This window comes from Oncorhynchus masou, chromosome 6, assembly GCF_036934945.1.
Source record: "Oncorhynchus masou masou isolate Uvic2021 chromosome 6, UVic_Omas_1.1, whole genome shotgun sequence".
NCBI classification, from domain to species: Eukaryota; Metazoa; Chordata; class Actinopteri; order Salmoniformes; family Salmonidae; genus Oncorhynchus; species Oncorhynchus masou.
Genome location: NC_088217.1, coordinates 25,686,096 through 25,706,638, shown reverse-complemented (window position 1 = coordinate 25,706,638; position 20,543 = coordinate 25,686,096). Strand labels below are relative to the sequence as shown.

The following is a 20,543-nucleotide window of genomic DNA, read 5'->3' as shown; positions in this document are numbered from 1 at the left end:
TTCTTCAGCATTTGCAAGTAATCATTTGAATGTTTCTAAACTGTTATGTGCAAGTGTGTGCCTATATGCCAATGAGTATGCGCCCATTGCACTCAGTTAAGCCAGCGGGTTCCTGAAGTTCTTCCCAGCAAAGACAGCCTTGTCTCCCAATTCCTCTTCAGTTCTGAAGAAAATACAGTTTAGCACCAAAGCAATATTCAAAACAGTTATGAAGTGTATAGCTTAGTCTGCAGTTTATCTTCAGTGTCCATACTGTATGTGATTGTCTATTCTAGTTGAAGCAGCAACATTTCACTTAATCACGTTCTAGTACATGCAAATTATTTGGCAAATAAAGGTGATTCTGTATAATGGTGAACTAAAATTATACATTTCCCCAATGGTTATGCCATGCAGGATTACATGGGTAAAAAACATGATCAACAAGAAAATAAATCCAGCAGAATAAAAATGACAAGCATCACAACATTACAGTCTTGGTTGTACTTGGCCAGATGCTCAGAGCAGCAAGGAGCCCCAGTCTTAATCTGGACAAACAGACAGGGGCAACATGAATTACATTAGCAATAATGTACAGTAACAAATATAATTTAAAATGAATCATAATGATTCCTTTGGGCAGCCCCAAACCTGTCCAGTGCACAGGCCCACCACCAGATCAACAATGAAGGTGTCCTCAGTCTCCCCAGAGCGATGGCTGACCATCACTCCCCAACCACTGGACTGGGCCATCTTGCACCTGGACAGGGGAAAGAGGACTCATGGCGTGGTTAGAAGTTCATGCCGTTGGAATATTGCATTGTGCAAGGCTCACATTAGACTTACAACTGGCAGGTTGTTTGCCTTGACTCACATGACATAACGGTTTGTAGACAGTCATGAAAATATAAATGTAATGCTCATCAATGTATAGTATAATTACAAACTCTTAAATCTCAGGTATTTTCTGAGGTCTACACCCCCCCCCCCCCCATACATTGGCAACACCTTGTGATCATGTGGGTACTACAAGTTAGTGACTGAGGTGGTGAGTTTCCAGTAGAAAAAGCTGCATCCAAAAAAGTACCAAAATATACTTTGTGCTGAAAATAAAAATATATATACTTTATGTGATCAAAATACTCTATGATCACATCTGATACCTTCCTTGTTCTCCAGAATGTTGGGAGCGAAGCCACCCTCATCTGCCACATTGGTGGTGTCCTGGCCGTACTTATTCTTTATGACGTTCTTCAGGTTGTGGTAGACCTCAGCCCCAATACACATGGCCTCCTTGAAGGTGCTGGCACCCACCGGTAGGATCATGAACTCCTGCATGGCCAGCTTGTTACCTGCGCGAGACCCACCATTGATGACGTTAAAGGCCTGGGAAATACGAAATCCATGATTTTTATTTGATTTCATTATATTAAAATATATTTTGAGATATGGATGGAGAAAATTAACTACACAACAAGCTGTAAGACAAGGCATGTTTGAGCGTGTTTTGAGCAACAGTACTTTACTCTTACAGTACTGACAGGATGACCTCAGGGTTCCCAGCAAGACCAGCGATGTGACGGTACAAGGGGACACCTTTCTCTGCTTCGCCAGCCTTAGACACCGCAGGGAAATACCCAGGATGGCGTTGGCACCAAACTAGGCTGATGTGCAAAAAATAAGAATAAATGCAGGTGAAATTGATCAAAAATAACCTCATATGGGGCAAATATTGAGTTATTTAGCCGACAGAACTCATTCAGTGTGACTTACAATCAATGCATTTAACTAGTTAAAACATGTCCTCCACATTTTAATGTGAAACTTGCGCTTGTTCTGTGCCATCCATGTCAAGCATGATCTGATCAATTTTCTCCTGCTCAACCACAGACACATCCTGAGATGAATAAAAAACAAGTTAAGCACATAGCATTTAAACTGAGGAACAAGGGCTGCATTAACTACAAGTATGTGACAGAGTGGGCACCTAGACCTGTTTATCTTTACCAGGTAGGGAAACAGCAACACGAGCAAAGACAACATTCCATGTCATTGTACATCAACTTTCAAGAAGTATTATTTCTACTGTACCTGACCAACGACTGCAGGTGCAAGTGCAGAGTTAATGTGGTCCACGGCTTGTGAGACACCTGAAAGGACAATGAAACATTACAGACCAACAGCCTTGCCACTCTGCAGCCATCTGGCATTGCCATCAGCCAGAGGGATTGCTTCCGGTAAAATTAATGAAAGCTGCTCTACTGCACGAGTTGTGCTCACGTTGTGTAACATCCAATGGCAGTGTCCAACCGCAAGAACGGCAGAGATTCAATTCTCGATGGCTGACACGCACATTCATTCCATATTGTGAATTGAAATAATGTGCTCTGTAGCAGGTAGAACATCACAGTGATGTTACGCTGATGGCAAAGCAACACATGCAGTGGAGCAGAAATGTAAGAAGCATTGACAATTGGGGGATTTAGAAAGTAACAATCCAAGCTACAATTCCAGTATGCTTTTTCAGACACTAAAACAAATGTATCTCAGTCAGAGCACCATTCAGTTTTTTAAATTGGTGAATCATGCAACCATTACTGTGACAAAGGATTAACCTCACGCACAAGGATGCATTCAGAGAAAACAGATTCCATTATAATCATATTATGCAGTTATAGTATATTCACCCCAGATACACACCTTTACCAAGGTAGCATGACTTGTCATTGTCCCTGAGCTCCAGGGCTTCATAGATACCAGTGGAAGCGCCACTGGGTACAGCTGCTCTGAACAGACCTGAGAGACAAGAGTGACAGATATAAAATAGCGTTTGTCATGAAAAGTTGGACAATCAACTATAGCAGTGGTTCCAAAACTGAGGAACACAGGGTTAGGCCAATAGCAACATTTACCTTTGTCAGTGTAGAGGTCCACCTCCACAGTAGGGTTGCCATGAGAATCAAAGATTTCCCGGACATAAAACTTCAGGATGGACATGGTGCTCAACCTTTGGAGGAGAAAAGTCTAAATATATTTAAGACTGCTAACCAGAACTTGTAGCACACGATCAGTCCTATAAACATGGTACTTCAATGTCCATTGTGCAACCTCTAGAGCCTTAAAATGTGAAAAACATTGATACCTCAAATGACTGATACACTGAAATAAACATGCTGATTCACATACCATCTAACCTTAAGTCAAGCCAATGAAGGCATGAACACCACCCCAAATGGCCTTGCTATATCAGAGGCCCTTTGGTGACTGCTGAATACAAATCTACTAGGTCCAGTAGAACCTACTGCTATTTCAGTCAGTGGTGGTTAAAAATGACTTTCACTGCATGAAGAGCCCTTTTCCTAAAATTGTCCTTTCTGGTTGCGAGCTTAGTGGTGCTAGCAGTAGGTTATTAGCTACTGTCCATCTCATTAATTACATTGCACTGTACTGGACCGAAGCAGTGGTAAGGCATCTGTCAAGGCTAGAAGGACTACTGAATGTCAGACGACGTATTGACAGCCAAAACCCAATATGTATAATTCTGAATGTTGTAGGTCCTCTATTCTTGGCATTGACATTGGATACATTTTTTCAAAAGATACCTACAGGGATTTCAAGTCATCCAATTGACATGAGATCCCCGAGTAATCCTGTTAATGGAACATCCCTTTAACTTGGTGCAAATAGTCTCGTACGTGGGTTGAGAATGCAAACTAGTAATTTACTGTATCTTGTATATTGACTAAATGTTGAGTCTCCAAAGTGGTTAGCTAACTTTAGAATTCTAGTCAAACTTGAATTGAAATGTTGTAGTAACTTTCAAACTTTGCACAGATGACACAGGAGTGGCTAGACTAGCTAGCGGAAACGCAGGGGAACTTTGTTTGAAAAGTTACAGAACAAGGGTTAGTTATAAATTGACAAAAGTATGTGGACACCTCTAAAAATAAGTGGATCCGTCAAGTTGTAAAATTTCTTCCCTGGTCAACTATAGGTGTGTTTATTGTGAAGTGGAAACTTATAAGAGCAACAACAGCTCAGACGCAAAGTGGTAGGCCACACAAGCTCAAGTGCTCAAGTGAGTAGCGAGTGAAAATTTGTCCTCTGTTGCAACACTCTACCAATTTCCAAACTGCCTCTGGAAGCAACATCAGAACAAAAACAGTTCGGGAGCTTCGTGAAATGGGTTTCCATGGCCAAGCAGCCGGACACAACGCTAAGATACCATGCGCAATGCCAAGCATGGGATGGAATGGTGTAAAGCTCGCCGCCATTGGACTAATGCTCGTGACTGAGTGGAAGCAAATCCCTGCAACAATGTTCCAAAAGACCAACTCAATATCAAATGCCCACAATTTTGGAATGAGATGTTCAAGAAGCAGATTTCCACATACTTTTGGTTCTCTTTGGAAAGGTCGAAGAACTCAAAGCTGTCTTTGAAACCTGAAAACACACCTTGCGCTTCAGTTGTGAAAAGCACCTGCAGATCCAGGCTTTGATTTTGTCATAACAATGGTCATTTTCTTACATAACAGATACATGTGGTTAGTGAGAGGAAGGTGAGAGGGAGGGCAGTCTTTCCTGAGTAATGCCGGCAAGTTGTGCGTTAGGTTCTGGGAGGTGGAGAAAAATACTTCCACTCTGTCTTTTTCTGTGTTTTGCTCTTATTCTTCTTTGGAATCATCAACCAGAGCTCTCCACCCCGCCCTCTATAGTTTAGGAGTAGGGCCAACATGTCATGGGTTTGTGCTTTTATGCACTGAGAGTAAACTCATAAATAAAATGAAACTAGTAAATAGATACTGTATCTGGGCTGACATAACATGTCATCTTCAGTACAGATAGTTATTTGGCCTATACCCCAGTATACTTTGAGCCTTTGCCTACATTAATACGGCTGGCCATGCCTTCCGCCTGGCTACTCCAACCTCGGGCCAACAGCCCCCCCCCCCGCAGCTCCTCGCCCAAGCCTCTCCAGGTTCTCCTTTACCCAAATCCAGCAGATGTTCTGAAAGAGCTGCAAAACCTAGACCCGTACAAATCAGCTGGGCTTGACAATCTGGACCCTCTATTTCTGAAACTCTCCGCCGCCATTGTCGCAACCCCTATTACCAGCCTGTTCAACCTCTCTTTCATATCGTCTGAGATCCCCAAGGATTGGAAAGCTGCTGCAGTCATCCCCCTCTTCAAAGGGGGAGACACCCTGGACCCAAACTGTTACAGACCTATATCCATCCTGCCCTGCCTATCTAAGGTCTTCGAAAGCCAAGTCAACAAACAGGTCACTGACCATCTCGATAAAAGACAGTACTGTGCAGCCGTCTTCATCGACCTTGCCAAGGCTTTCGACTCTGTCAATCACCATCACCATATTCTTATCGGCAGACTCAGTAGCCTCGGTTTTTCGGATGACTGCCTTGCCTGGTTCACCAATTACTTTGCAGACAGAGTTCAGTGTGTCAAATCGGAGGGCATGCTGTCCGGTCCTCTGGCAGTCTCTATGGGGGTGCCACAGGGTTCAATTCTCAGGCCGACTCTTTTCTCTGTATATATCAATGATGTTGCTCTTGCTGCAGGCGATTCCCTGATCCACCTCTACGCAGACGACACCATTCTATATACTTCCGGCCCGTCCTTGGACACTGTGCTATCTAACCTCCAAACGAGCTTCAATGCCATACAACACTCCTTCCGTGGCCTCCAACTGCTCTTAAACGCTAGTAAAAACCAAATGCATGCTTTTCAACCGATCGCTGCCTGCACCCGCATGCCCGACTAGCATCACCAACCTGGATGGTTCCGACCTTGAATATGTGGACATCTATAAGTACCTAGGTGTCTGGCTAGACTGTAAACTCTCCTTCCAGACTCATATCAAACATCTCCAATCGAAAATCAAATCAAGAGTCGGCTTTCTATTCCGCAACAAAGCCTCCTTCACTCACGCCGCCAAACTTACCCTAGTAAAACTGACTATCCTACCGATCCTCGACTTCGGCGATGTCATCTACAAAATAGCTTCCAACACTCTACTCAGCAAACTGGATGCAGTTTATCACAGTGCCATCCGTTTTGTCACTAAAGCACCTTATACCACCCACCACTGCGACTTGTATGCTCTAGTCGGCTGGCCCTCGCTACATATTCGTCACCAGACCCACTGGCTCCAGGTCATCTACAAGTCCATGCTAGGTAAAGCTCCGCCTTATCTCAGTTCACTGGTCACGATGGCAACACCCATCCGTAGCACGCGCTCCAGCAGGTGTATCTCACTGATCATCCCTAAAGCCAACACCTCATTTGGCCGCCTTTCGTTCCAGTACTCTGCTGCCTGTGACTGGAACGAATTGCAAAAATCCCTGAAGTTGGAGACTTTTATCTCCCTCACCAACTTCAAACATCTGCTATCTGAGCAGCTAACCGATCGCTGCAGCTGTACATAGTCTATTGGTAAATAGCCCACCCATTTTCACCTACCTCATCCCCACACTGTTTTTTTTTATTTACTTTTCTGCTCTTTTGCACACCAATATCTCTACCTGTACATGACCATCTGATCATTTATCACTCCAGTGTTAATCTGCAAAATTGTAATTATTCGCCTACCTCCTCATGCCTTTTGCACACAATGTATATAGACTCCCCTTTTTTTTCTACTGTGTTATTGACTTGTTAATTGTTTACTTCATGTGTAACTCTGTGTTGTCTGTTCACACTGCTATGCTTTATCTTGGCCAGGTCGGAGTTGCAAATGAGAACTTGTTCTCAACTAGCCTACCTGGTTAAATAAAGGTGAAAAAAAAAGAAAAAAAAATTGAGCACAAAGTCAGATTGCCAGTATTCCAATTCTCCCACAGGACAACTACATCTGCTAATCTCCCTGTTCCCCTAAACCCTCTTACTCACTCCATCTTCTTGAAACCCACATCTCCCCCTTTCTTTTTTTCTGACAATTTGTAACCTTTGTGCTTTTACTCTCATACCCTCAATCTTCTTCTCTCCATTCTAGAGAAAATCTTCTACTATAATATGAAATGTATAGGCAAACAATCTTTAAGAAATAGAAACAATATTGAAAGAAAATGGAGGAAAGAAAGCTACTATTCCCCACCCAACTCCAGAAGCCTAATGAGATTTGTTTTTCCTCCCCAATGTAAACCCATAAAATTAGTACTAGGCCCTCTATCAGAGGAGGCTGTGGGAGGAGCTATAGAAGGATGGGCTTATTTTAATGGCTGGAATGGAATTAACGGAACGGAGTCCAACATGTGGTTTACAAATGTTTGATGTGTTACCGTTCCATTAATTCCATTCCAGCCATTACAATAAGCCTGTCCTCCTATATCTCCTCCCACCAGCCTCCTGTGATCTAGATGTGTAACCCCTGGTGGCATGCAGGCCTACTGTATGTTGCTCAATACATCGTTAACTCTGGTTGCTGTGTGAGTGTATACTGTACGTGTGAATATACATTTTTCACGCAGGCTCCCTGCCTGTGGCCCAATATCTTACAGCTGGCAGGCACAGCATTCTGTTTACTCTATACTGTAATCTGTGACTTTTATGAGCTGAACAGCACCAGGAAGTCGTATATGTTCTTGCCAGTCAACATGGCTTTTTACTACATCCACTTTTATGCAATATCTTATTGTTTATCAAAGACAAAATGTGTTGTTGGTCAAATGTAAATGGACTGAAATACTTTGTATTTGTCTTTATGAGAATGATGAAACCACATCACATCAGGGATAAACGTACAGTACCTTCAGGGCGGTGTGTTTGTGTGCCTTGGTACCCATGGTAATGCCATCGTAACAGGATTCCCTGAGCTGAGCTCACCATCCCCACAGGGTCTGTCTGTTCCCCCTTTCCCCCTCTGTCTGTCTGTGTACCAGTAGCTGCATCATTCCCACAACCCCTACTCCACCTGTTGCTGGAACATGACATCTGCCTCTGGGTGTTGTTCTTTATGTAGCCTATTGTGTATGAATGCAGATAGGTACCTGAATATCTGAGTGAGGTTACAGGATTGACAATGTTTGACAAGTAGTTTGTGGTTTAACCACTGTGCAATCAATGCAAGGCAGATGTCTTGAGTAGGAAGTTGAATCAGCCAGTTAATTGGCTTGTTTGGTTGCTGCTTTGCTTCCCAAATTCACCTGGTCCCATGGGGTTCTCGTCATTTGAACCCCCTGTACTGTCCCACCTGGTGCACAAACACCTGGGGCCCAATTACCTGAGAATGCAAGTCAGAGCACAGCCTTGTTGCTGGGGTGCATGTGTCCTCTGAGGATTACCCCATGCCCACTCACACCAATTGGAAGATTTCACAGTCTTTGTCCGCTATTATACAATGGACTGGAGTTCAATATTAGATCTAATTAAATATTTGAATATACAGTATATTGATTGAATAGTTTATCCCCCAAAAAATAACTCTGATATTAGTTACTAGTTTTAGTGGCTGGTTCTGTATTGCATATTCATGGTTTTAGGTGAGGTGATATTAGCTGTGTGTCATAGAACGTGATCAACTGATTTTGAATTGCGTTGGTAAATGTTATCCCTTGACTTTGGCACCCTGTAAAAACACTTTAAATTGACAAAAACATGACAAATAATACATGTTCTGTTTCATTGAACTGTTATTTAATAAGAAAACATATGTATGTCCTTTATGCTACAGAACATATATTTGTATGTATTGTCAAAACTCCTGGGTGCTAGCAAATTGGCTTGTCTCATTGGTGATGTGCAGATGTCAGAGGAGGCTGGTTAGAGGAGCTATAGGAGGACAGGCTCATGTTAAGGCTTGAATGGAATCAATGGAACCAAGTCAAATGCGTTTTTTCCATGTGTTTGATGTGTTCGGTACCGTTCCATTACAATAAGCCTGTCCTCCTATAGCTCATCTCACCAGCCTCCTCTGGTAGAGGTGTCGTGACATGTTTTGGTGATTTAGAGATATCTATCTATTATTTTGAATGCTAGACAGTAAACACAACAAAAATGCATACTAGAATAATGTGTGTCCCTCAGTTGTATGTCATTGGTGTTACAGCCTTGATTACAAAGATATACAACAACCCTGAGCATAATTTCAAGTGGCAAAATGTTATCGGGGGAGGAATCTATTTTAAACAAAATAATTCTCTAATAACACCCTTTTAGTATGTCCTAAATTATTAGTTGATTTAGAATGGGAAGATGTACCCAAATACATTTAAATTAAATAAAAACTAGAAAACGTAAATCATTGTTTTCCCCAAAATGCCATGCCCAAATGCCACCATAATTCAAGAACGCCCCATAAACTTCCAGCTGGGGTTAAAGGTTTGTACTTAAAAGTAAAGCTGGCCTGGCGGTCATTTCAGGACCACCATGTCTATGACTTCATGGGCATTTGTCAGTTTCACCTGCAGTATTTACAGCAGTGTTCATATACCCCTTTTCCTGGGGTGCAGGCTTTTGTTTCAGCCCAGTACTAGTTCAGCACACCTGAGTTTAACAAATCAACTAATCATCAAGCCCTTGATCAGTTGAGTGAGGTACTGTATGTTAGTACAGCCTTAGAGAATATGTACAGTTACTGCTTTTGAGAATATATATAGTTTAGAGAGATGCATGTATAGTAGACTGACCAAGAATGTACTTTTACCTCAAGCTTTTACTAATACTTATACCTTTTACTGTGTTACACTCCATTGGGAGTTACATTATTATGTTATTTTGTATATCAATGCACTTTGTTCATTCATTTTACTCTTTAACACAAGCTCAGGTCAGGGGGGAAAGGTGTGTTTCAGACGAGGAAGAGAAGCCCTGCCGGGGTAGGGCGTGGTTCTCGACTGCAAAGCTGATGTCATACATGCACGAACACACATACCCTAGTGAACTCTCGGTAGGCTGGACCGACGAATCACAGCAAAGGAGATGCACGCACCTGCTAGGTGCTTGGTGCAAGGTGATTGGTTAGACCACAGAGAGACATTGGGGTAGGGCTGGTAGGTGTACATGTAAACCAAAACCTTTACAAACTCAGACTCTTCACATTAAGAGCTTGTTCAGGTAACATCACCACCACTCCGGAGTCCCTCAACAATGGACATCACCTCTACCTCTGGTGTCTGCCTTTCTGCCTTCCTTTGACATCTACTGATTAACTGATCTCCTGAATCTCGGAGGCCTCTCTGCCTTTTGAATCTGTCCCAGGCATGCAAGAAATCATTCGTCCTTCAGCAAGAGGAGGAACGAGGGAAGAGGAAGAAAAGCCTCTCTAGCAACAAGACCCGGTAACACAATAGTATCTCTTGTTATGGCTTCTGGCTCTCTGGCTGCAATAAGGAAGGATAGGGTAACTTTTAATTATAAAACCAAAGTTTTTAAACAGTACTATCTTTGTACTGAGTTTTCTTAATTACTATAACCTGGTTTTTACACAAGGGACTTTTTGAAATACTTTACAAAATCACTATCACAGAATATTATTTTAATGGCAGTATGCTGATATTTTCCTGTTTTACTTCAGTATTTATCTGTAATATGATTTTTCAAATGAAAAATAAGTCAATATTTGAAGGGTGTTTGACTGAGATGGCAACAGATAAGAGACACCTGTCATCACTGAGGAAAGCCTCTCTCCGGAGCTTGTGCTCTAAACAGAGGAGAATGGTGGTACAAAACAGGAAAAAATCTATCCTTTGACTAGACAAACCAGTTAGGGCACATAGGTCTAAACAGAAAGAGTCTTATCAAAAGTTTCTAAATTCTACTATGTGCAGGATAAGCAAAGTATGCTGGTCTCATGGATGAATTGACTTTATGTTGTTGTTGATATGCTGTAAGGAGACAGTTTCTCTATTCAATTATTTTGTATTCTACACAGACAATTGTTAGGCTCCAGATTTAAAGGGGGGAAAAGGTGGAGAGTGAAAGGGCCTCTCCTTTTCAGTATAATAGATGTAACTGGCATGCTTGTCTTCTCTAATAATAACTTCAAAAGGGTCTAGTCAGGCTTGTTCTTACTTGTTTTTAACTGGTATGATTAGAGATGAGACTAAATAATAGTTTTCCCCCTCCTCATGCAAGTTCTGTAAGTCAATAGACGTACATTAAGTTGCGTAGTTATTGGCCTAAACTAAAGTAAGAATTCGCTGCTCAATCCAAATCTCTGGTTTGATCATTGTTGGATTATAAAGAACAGTTGCAGTCTTGCCTTGTTTGTGCTATTCCATTACTTGCATAGGCCAGCAGTTACTTACTTAAATATAAGCAACAATGGATATCATGGTTGGGAATGTGGAAGATACAATAGGAAAATGAATTAAAACTGTAGCTGATGCTACTGTATACCCAACTAACACCAGTCATCTACAGGTGGTGATAATGTCATTTTCTCAAGAGGTCATTGTTGCTAGGGCTTTTTAGAATGTCTTCCTGCGAGAATAATATACATTTTGTGATGTGGCAATGTGCCTGGCCTCAAATATATGTGTTGAAAGTGTATACAAGTTTAATGGCCTTCACGGGTGAGAGGTCAGGTAGTGGATTGCATGGATTGGTTTTGTGTGGTTAAGACCATGCAGCCATTTTGTCTGAATGACTAAGCAACCGGTTGAGTCCTTTGTTTAATTTCTGTTTGTTCACGCATGCAAAGCACTCAGGGTAGGCGGTGACCATGCAGATGCTGAATTACCCGTTTGCCTTTAAAGCAAAGTAGATTTTTGCATCTATGCATACAACATGATATGATGTAAAGTCATTACTATACTTGTGTCACTTGAAATGTATCAATATACTATAACTACAATTTGGAGATTAATTAGATTATTCATGAAAACAGGTCTTTATTGTTCATGTAAAACCTATTGTAAAGGTTTACTCCGGACTATTGAAAACATAATGTTTCATAAAAGGAGAACAAAATGTCACATCTTCCTTAGCCCCAAAAATGGATTAGGGACTAGACTAGGGATGAGCATCAGATTATTATCTGATAGATGCCAAATATAGACATTTCTTGTATATCAATTGCTTCCTTATTTAACTGTTCTTTCAGCCTCCTAAAAAATAATTTCTCTCTTTTCTCTCCCTCTCTCCTTTTCTCCCTTGGAGGGCCTCCAGTGCTGTTCTGTCTACTGAAATGCTGCCTGGCTGAAGACTAGGAGGGAGCAGGGCATGTCTGTGGGTTTTGCCTTTCATGGGGTCTTGAATGACCAGAGAGAGACTGGATGTGGCTCTCTCTCGGGCTCCAGGGGGAAATTTGAGATATTTCCCCTCTCTTTTCTCCCTCTACAACTCCTCACTTTTTTTCTTTTTACATTCTTCCTTTACTGCTCTATTCACAATGGTAAGATTACAGGTGTTGCTGTTTGATTTCCTTCTCAGTCCCCTCCCTTTTTACCCTCCTACATACTCCCCCTCCCTCTTTTGTCCCACATTTTTACCTTCGCCCACCGCCATACAACCTTTCCCGCTCTCGCAACCCACTAATCCCATGACATTTGCATCAAGTAATGCTTGATTTGCTTGATTCAGAGAAAAACCTTTTCTTTAAGTTTGTTCTGACAATGGAGGCTATATATTTTGAACATGAAGAAAGAATTCAAACAGGATTTTACTTGTAGACTACAATGAATTAAATCAAATCTCTACTACTGAAAGTAATGTGGATACTTTACATAAAAGGGCTAATGTAATCAGACAATATGTATTTGGTGAAATAACACAAGACCAATTTTGAAATGCTACAATGGTGCAGGAACGGTGTGAATTGTGCATACAGTGCATACAGTGCATACAGTTTGTACGTAGGATGTTATGTAACGTATAATGTTTGCCGAGAAGTGTCATTGAGGGCATTCAATGTTGGTGGCAGTTTGCCAATGTGGCAATGATAAGGTGATATTGAGGCATATTAGTCGAGACATGGGACTAATCATCTTCTGAAATTCCTGCCATTGTGGTACTCCAGAATACTACATTACCTGCATAATACAGTAGCGTTTTGTTACAGCTGCGGCCTGACTTTGCGAGGGCCCAGTGGCCTACCATACTTTGTTTTAGCTAACAGCGCAGGTGCATAACTTCAAGGAATCTTTGTAAAACCACAGCTTATTAAATTATAGTTTATGTTCTTGGATCATAAAAAAGCCCAGTTGTGATGTGTTTAGATAATTATTAACAATGACTTAGCCTACTGATGTGGTTGCATAATTATAGAATAAAAACATCAAAGAAATCCGAAAGGGTTTGATAAACACAGCAGTGCTTTTCTGGATCCACCTGTATGGTAGCCTCCTCTATTTACACTGTCCGCATCTGTGCTGCTCTTGTAAATGAAATATTGATATTTGGATGGCCATCTCCATCTTACGAGGTAGTTTTGGATGTTATTACTCCCTCTAATACTGCCTGGTAATGATGATGATGACCCTCTGCAGGCATCATAGACAAAAACACATAACACAGAAACACAATCCCACGTAGCACTGTATTTTCTTAGCCCTTGATCCTGGGTAGTAATATCTTGTGAGTTGCTGATAGGTTTGAATAGTATTCTAAGGGTTGTGTAGACGTAGATATGCTCTGAGGTTATATGCTCTGAGGTTGGATATAGTTAGTGTGCTTTTGGTGACCTTCACTTTCTTTGGCTTCCAAAGCACGTCTTACCTGACAGTGCTGGGCTGTACACAGGTGTTCTAACACTGTCTGGTAATGATGTCCCCTGAAAGCCCCTCAAACAACCACACCATCTCAACAACCAATATAGGTGCAATGGCACTGTCACATACCTGAAGCAGGACGTATTCGCAGTTAAATAGTTTTTTACTGTTTAGAAATTGTTTTCAGTCAACTCTATGTTTTAGAGAGAGACCCTCTATGTCTGTTGGCATTGCCATTACTCAGGTGTAGACTCTAAGTCACGTGAACTCCAGTTCAAAGTTCAGAACATGGAAAGATGGACTACTGTAGTAGGGTAGTTTTTTTAAAGGACTACATATGTGAATAAGACGATGATGGAACAACTGGCTGAAGGAAGCATCCAAAACAGGTGACACCAGACTTTAAAGGCTGACAGAGATAGTCCCATAGGAAAAGAGGATGAGGTAAAAGTCCTAAACGTCATCTGTGGTGAGCACCTTCCGCCTAACCCCCCATTTGTGAAAAGTTGTTCCTCCCTGCCTCCTGCCCTTTGTGTAGATTTTCCACCCCACCCAGTAGTTAAAGAATACCAGTGAAATGACTGTTGCAGTAAGAGCCACTTCCTCTTCCCCTCCCCCAGTCAGAGCTGAATCTGGGCCTTTGTTGGCTCGTGATTGGTCCAGCGGCCCTACTGTACCTGTGTGGCATATTGTGCAGCTGACACCTGAGATCTGTGTGAGAAAAATAAACACAACTACCTCTATGGCTCTCCCGCTCTCACTTTCTCTTCATTTCTCTCTCTCCTCTTCTCCAGTGACATCCGGTGGCATTAGCTGAATCTGATTATTGCATTGAAACTAAAATGAGAGGTTGATTCACTATCGTTGAAGTTGTTTTTTTCATTACTCTCAACCAGTTATAACTCTCAACTTATTGCCCTATTCAACACCATTATGATTGTCAAGGTAAAACAAAGGTATACAAAGAAACAGAGTTCTCAAACTGTGTGTTCTGTAACAAGAGGTTGGCTGTACAATTGAGTGGAAAGCGGACACAAAAGCATTAACTGATGAAGGTGTTTGTCAAGAGTTGTTCATCTGAGTTCTGGTTTAACAACACACAATAATTTAATCACAGCTTTGTGTACTCATTCTGAACTCTGAAATTGTAATGTCATCATTTATTTGCATGTCCCATTAAAGATCAAATAATTTAAAGATTGTGTAATATTGCCTTATGACAAAGAATATGCTCCAGTTATAAATGTCTTACTATAAATTGTAGAAATTACTATTACCTCCAATACATTTTTAAAAACTTTTCACCACAGGTGTGTTGCTATTAACTATTCCAATTCTCCAACTTATTTCTGTCTTCTTTCTTCACAGCTTGTCTGTCAACAAGCTGCTGTAGCTACAAAGACCCTGGCTACTTTCCTCTGATGCTCCTACCTAGACCTTATAATTGTTGTCTTACCAGACAAGTTTAGATCTAGCTACTCTGTCTAATACTGTCTGGTAATGCCGTCCATTACAAGGTATCTCATCGCTCTTCTTCTGTCAGTTTCTTGGACAATCTGTACAAATCAACTGGTATCCGGTCATGTGATGTCTTTTTCCCTCAATGGCTTTTTCCATAACTGGCATGTAAGGTTTAATTGCAGGTCAAATAAAAATTGTGTTGAATTATGTCATTGTATGCAATATCCCTAGTCAAAAACATCCTATAGGATCCCCCCCAAAAAATATCCAATTAGAATCCCAAAGAAAATTCAATAAGATTTTGGAAGCTATCCTATAGGATAGGATTTTATCCCATGGGATAGTACCGAGTACCTCGGACAGAATCCTACAGGAGTCCAATAGGACTGGTTCCAAAATCTGATAGGATTTTCTTTTGGCTCCTATTATTGACTAGGGTAACTTGTTATTTTATAGTTTTTCTTCCAGGACAGATGTAAGTACAGATATGGAGACAGATATAGAGAAGGGTAAAGTGGTTAAGGGCACAGACAGTCGGCCGAGCCAGGGCTCGAATCCCCGTCTAGGAGGAGGCATATGTGGTCCGGATTTGGGAGCTTAGACCGCTACACCAGACTCCAGCACACTGATAAGATTTTTATATTAGATTCTTGTATATAAAATCCTGTTCAATAGAGTCCAAAAGGACTGGTTCCAAAATCTGACAGGATTTTCATATTCATAATTAGATCCTTGTATTGGAATCCTGTCGGATGAAACACTATACGCTATAGTTAACTTGGCTGCTTAACACATGGAGCACCCGTGAACAGTGGACACGTCAACTATAATAACATCATAAGCAACCAATATTGAACTGCCTCCTTTTCCACTTGAGATGCCGACCCTATAGTGGGAAACCACCGGCAATGTCAAGATAGGGGAAATGGGGAGGGAGCACCTTCTAAGGATGGAGGGAGGGTAGGGGTGACAGCTCTATTGGGGGAAGGAGGCAGGGGAGTTTTTTTTGCATATATGCAATGTAAATATGCTGTACATTCTAAGGGGAAAATCCCCCAAAATCTTGTGTTATTGTAAAATTGTATTTAGTATTGTATATAATATTGTAATGTCTTCTAATTCAAAAGACAATAAGTTGCATGAATAAGAATCAAATCAAATAACTCAAGTGAGTGTTTTGTTGAAAAATGTGTACTGTACTGGTGGTCAAACTCCAAAGAAATGTGTGCCCTTGAATCCCTCCCTTATTGTGGTGGTGAATAAAACCTGTTGTTTCCAATTAAATCAAATATTGTAATTAATGTTGTTGTATTGTACTGGAACAAATGACAACAAACTTTAATATAATGGGTTCAATTAAGAAAAGTTCTGATTTAAGACGTATCAAAATCCTATATGATCCAATAGGATTCCAGTAGGATTCTGATAGAGCTGATATAACATCCTATAGTGTTGTGAAAATCTTATAGGATTTTATTGGAAAAATCACCAATTTTGTAAGATTTTTTGACTAGGGATGCCTTGAATAGTTATTTGTCTTACAGTGTTTTGTTGATTATGTTAAAGGTCTTCAACGCAGTATTTTTGTGTTCACTACTCACTTTAAAGGTCAATTGCAGCTGTGTTTAAAAAAATCTCTATATCAAATAATTTCTGGCTAACAATTAAGTACCTTGATGTGATTGTTTTCAATTAAAATTGTAAAAAATAAACAAACATTGCTCCTTAGCAAAGAGCAATTACTCAAGCAATAATTTTGCTTGGACTATCTGGGAGTGGTGAGGGGAAAACTGAGAACTAGCTGTTATTGGCACAGAGATTTGGAACTCTCTTTCTTATTGATTTATTGACTAATTTAAACCCTGGTGATGTCACCGGGAGGCCAAAACTCCCACCCCACCAAAACAGTCAAAAATTGCAGGTGGTCTTTTCTAATAGCTCTTACACTAAAAGGGCATTATCATAATTTTCACAATTTCCCAGTATTATTCCAACCTGTGGAAATATACACTTGGTGGACAGTTTATTAGGTACACTCATCTAGTACCGGGTCGGACCCCCCTGGTCAGCAACAATGTTCAGATACGCTTTGGCATTCAAACGTGTCTCAATTGGTATCAAGGGACCTAACATGTGCCAGGAAAACATTCCCCACACCATTACATCACCGCCACCAGCCTGTACCGTTGACTCCAGGCAGGATGGGGCCATGGACTCATGCTGCTTATGCCAAATCCAGCCACTGCCACCAGCATGACGCAACAGAAACCAGGATTTGTCAGACCATGCAATGTTATTCCACTCCTCAATTGTCCAGTGTTGGTGATCGCATGCCCACTGGAATCGCTTGTTCTTGTTTTTAGCTGATAGGAGTGCAATAGCCCATCCATGACAAGGACCGACGAGTTGTGCGTTCTGAGATGCTGCTCTTCACTGTTGTTCTGCGCCGTTATTTGCCTGTTTGTGGCCTTGCGTGATTCTTGCCATTTGTTTCTCGATCTCTCTCATCAACGAGCTGTTTTTGCTGACAGGACTGGCGCGTAAACCCTAGACACGGTCGTGAGTGAAAAGCCCAGGAGGCCGGCCATGCCTGGCATGCCATTTTGCCCATTCTAATGTTCAATCGAACAGTAACTGAATGCCGTGATGCCTGTATGCCTGCTTTATATAGCAAGCCACGGCCACGTGACTCACTCTCTGTAGGACCTAAATATGTTCGTGAATGGGGTGGAGTACCAAATAAATTGGCCAATGAGTGTATATAAAAAACAGGAAATCAGTTTTTGTATCTAGTTGAATTCTATTTTTTGTGCAGTAGGTGGCGGCAAAGTTCCATTCTGAACTCAGCCCCCCCATAAAGGGTCCAGGAAGATAGAAATCAAATAATATCATATCACATTTTATTGGTCACATACACATGGTTAGCAGATGTTATTGTAAGTGTAGTGAAATGCTTGTGCTTCTAGTTATGACAGTGCAGTAATACAATTCCACAACAACTATCCAATACACACAAATCTAAATAAAATGATGGAATAATAATATATACATATAAATATATGGATGAGCGATGACCGAGCGGCATAGGCAAGATGCAATAGATGGTATAAAAAACAGTACATACAGTGAGTAAAAAAAGTATTTGATCCCCTGCTGATTTTGTACGTTTGCCCACTGACAAAGAAATGATCAGTCTATAATTTGAATGGTAGGTTTATTTGAACAGTGAGAGACAGAATAACAAAAAAAAAAAAAAAAAAACTGCATGTAAAAAATGTTATAAATTGATTTGCATTTTAATGAGTGAAATAAGTATTTGACCCCTCTACAAAACATGACTTAGTTCTTGGTGGCAAAACCCTTGTTGGCAATTACAGAGATCAGACGTTTCTTGTAGTTGGCCACCAGGTTTGCACACATCTCAGGAGGCATTTTGTCCCACTCCTCTTTGCAGATCGTCTCCAAGTCATTAAGGTTTCGAGGCTGACGTTTGGCAACTCGAACCTTCAGCTCCCTCCACAGATTTTCTATGGGATTAAGGTCTGGAGACTGGCTAGGGCTCTCCAGGACCTTAATGTGCTTCTTCTTGAGCCACTCCTTTGTTGCCTTGGTCGTGTGTTTTGGGTCATTGTCATGCTGGAATACCCATCCACGACCCATTTTCAATGCCCTGGCTGAGGGAAGGAGGTTCTCACCCAAGATTTGACGGTACATGGCCCCGCCATTGTCCCCTTGATATGGTGCAGTTGTCCTGTCCCCTTAGCAGAAAAACACCCCCAAAGCATAATGTTTCCACCTCCATGTTTGACGGTGGGGATAGGGTTCTTGGTGTCATAGGCAGCATTCCTCCTCCTCCAAACATGTCGAGTTGAGTTGATGCCAAAGAGCTCCATTTTGGTCTCATCTGACCACAACACTTTCACCCAGTTGTCCTCTGAATCATTCAGATGTTCATTGGCAAACTTCAGACGGGCATGTACAGTGGGGGGAACAAGTATTTGATACACTGCCGATTTTGCAGGTTTCCCTACTTACAAAGCATATAGAGGTCTGTCATTTTTATCATAGGTACACTTCAACTGTGAGAGGCGGAGTCTAAAACAAAAATCCAGAAAATAACATTGTATGATTTTTAAGTAATTAATTTGCATTTTATTGCATGACATAAGTATTTGATCACCTACCAACCAGTAAGAATTCCGGCTCTCACAGACCTGTTAGTTCTTCTTTAAAAAGCCCTCCTGTTCTTCACACATTAACTGTATTAACTGCAGATCTTGTGAGATCTTGCATGGAGCCCCAGGCCGAGGGAGATTGACAGTTCTTTTGTGTTTCTACCATTTGCGAATAATCGCACCAACTGTTGTCACCTTTTTTCCCTTTTTTTCCACCTTTATTTAACCAGGTAGGCTAGTTGAGAACAAGTTCTCATTTGCAACTGCGACCTTGCCAAGATAAAGCATAGCAGTGTGAACAGACAACACAGAGTTACACATGGAGTAAACAATTAACAAGTCAATAACACAGTAGAAAAAAAAGAAAAAAAAGAGAGTCTATACATATTGTGTGCAAAAGGCATGAGGAGGTAGGTGAATAATTACAATTTAGCAGATTAACACTGGAGTGATATATGATCAGATGGTCAAGTACAGGTAGAGATATAGGTGTGCAAAAGAGCAGATAAGTAAATAAATAAAAACAGTATGGGGATGAGGTAGGTAAAAATGGGTGGGCTATTTACCGATAGACTATGTACAGCTGCAGCGATCGGTTAGCTGCTCAGATAGCAGATGTTTGAAGTTGGTGAGGGAGATAAAAGTCTCAAAATTCAGTGATTTTTGCAATTTGTTCCAGTCACAGGCAGCAGAGAACTGGAACGAAAGGCGGCCAAATGAGGTGTTGGCTTTAGGGATGATCAGTGAGATACACCTGCTGGAGCGCATGCTACGGGTGGGTGTTGCCATCGTGACCAGTGAACTGAGATAAGGCCGAGCTTTACCTAGCATGGACTTGTAGATGACCTGGAGCCAGTGGGTCTGGCGACGAATATGTAGCGAGGGCCAGCCGACTAGAGCATACAGGTCGCAGTGGTGGGTGGTATAAGGTGCTTTAGTGACAAAATGGATGGCACTGTGTTAAACTGCATCCAGTTTGCTGAGTAGAGTGTTGGAAGCTATTTTGTAGATGACATCGCCAAAGTCGAGGATCGGTAGGATAGTCAGTTTTACTAGGGTAAGTTTGGCGGCGTGAGTGAAGGAGGCTTTGTTGCGGAATAGAAAGCCGACTCTAGATTTGATTTTCGATTGGAGATGTTTGATATGAGTCTGGAAGGAGAGTTTACAGTCTAGCCAGACACCTAGGTACTTATAGATGTCCACATATTCAAGGTCGGAACCATCCAGGGTGGTGATGCTAGTCGGGCGTGCGGGTGCAGGCAGC

General features: G+C 41.4%; 1 protein-coding gene and 1 long non-coding RNA gene across 3 annotated transcripts; one reads left to right on the top strand and one right to left on the bottom strand.

Annotated features, from left to right (window-relative positions):
• Positions 1–985: 985 nt before the first annotated feature.
• On the bottom strand, positions 986–2,985 carry LOC135541759 (alpha-enolase-like). Of its 2 annotated transcripts, XM_064968112.1 has the most exons (6): positions 2,892–2,985; positions 2,680–2,775; positions 2,071–2,129; positions 1,753–1,876; positions 1,512–1,643; positions 986–1,331 (listed from the first exon to the last, which is right to left on the bottom strand). In XM_064968112.1, the coding sequence occupies exons 1-4, from the start codon at positions 2,974–2,976 to the stop codon at positions 1,793–1,795; spliced, it is 324 nt and encodes a 107-aa protein (XP_064824184.1). In that variant the 5' UTR covers positions 2,977–2,985; the 3' UTR covers positions 986–1,331; positions 1,512–1,643; positions 1,753–1,792. The 2 variants fall into 2 exon arrangements, with proteins under 2 accessions (XP_064824184.1, XP_064824183.1); XM_064968111.1 differs by having other exon boundaries at positions 1,512–1,876.
• Positions 2,986–10,022: 7,037 nt separating this feature from the next.
• On the top strand, positions 10,023–14,840 carry LOC135541755 (uncharacterized). Its single transcript, XR_010455990.1, has 2 exons — positions 10,023–10,271; positions 12,094–14,840. It is a non-coding gene; the product is annotated as an uncharacterized LOC135541755 (long non-coding RNA).
• The last annotated feature ends 5,703 nt before the right edge of the window (positions 14,841–20,543 follow it).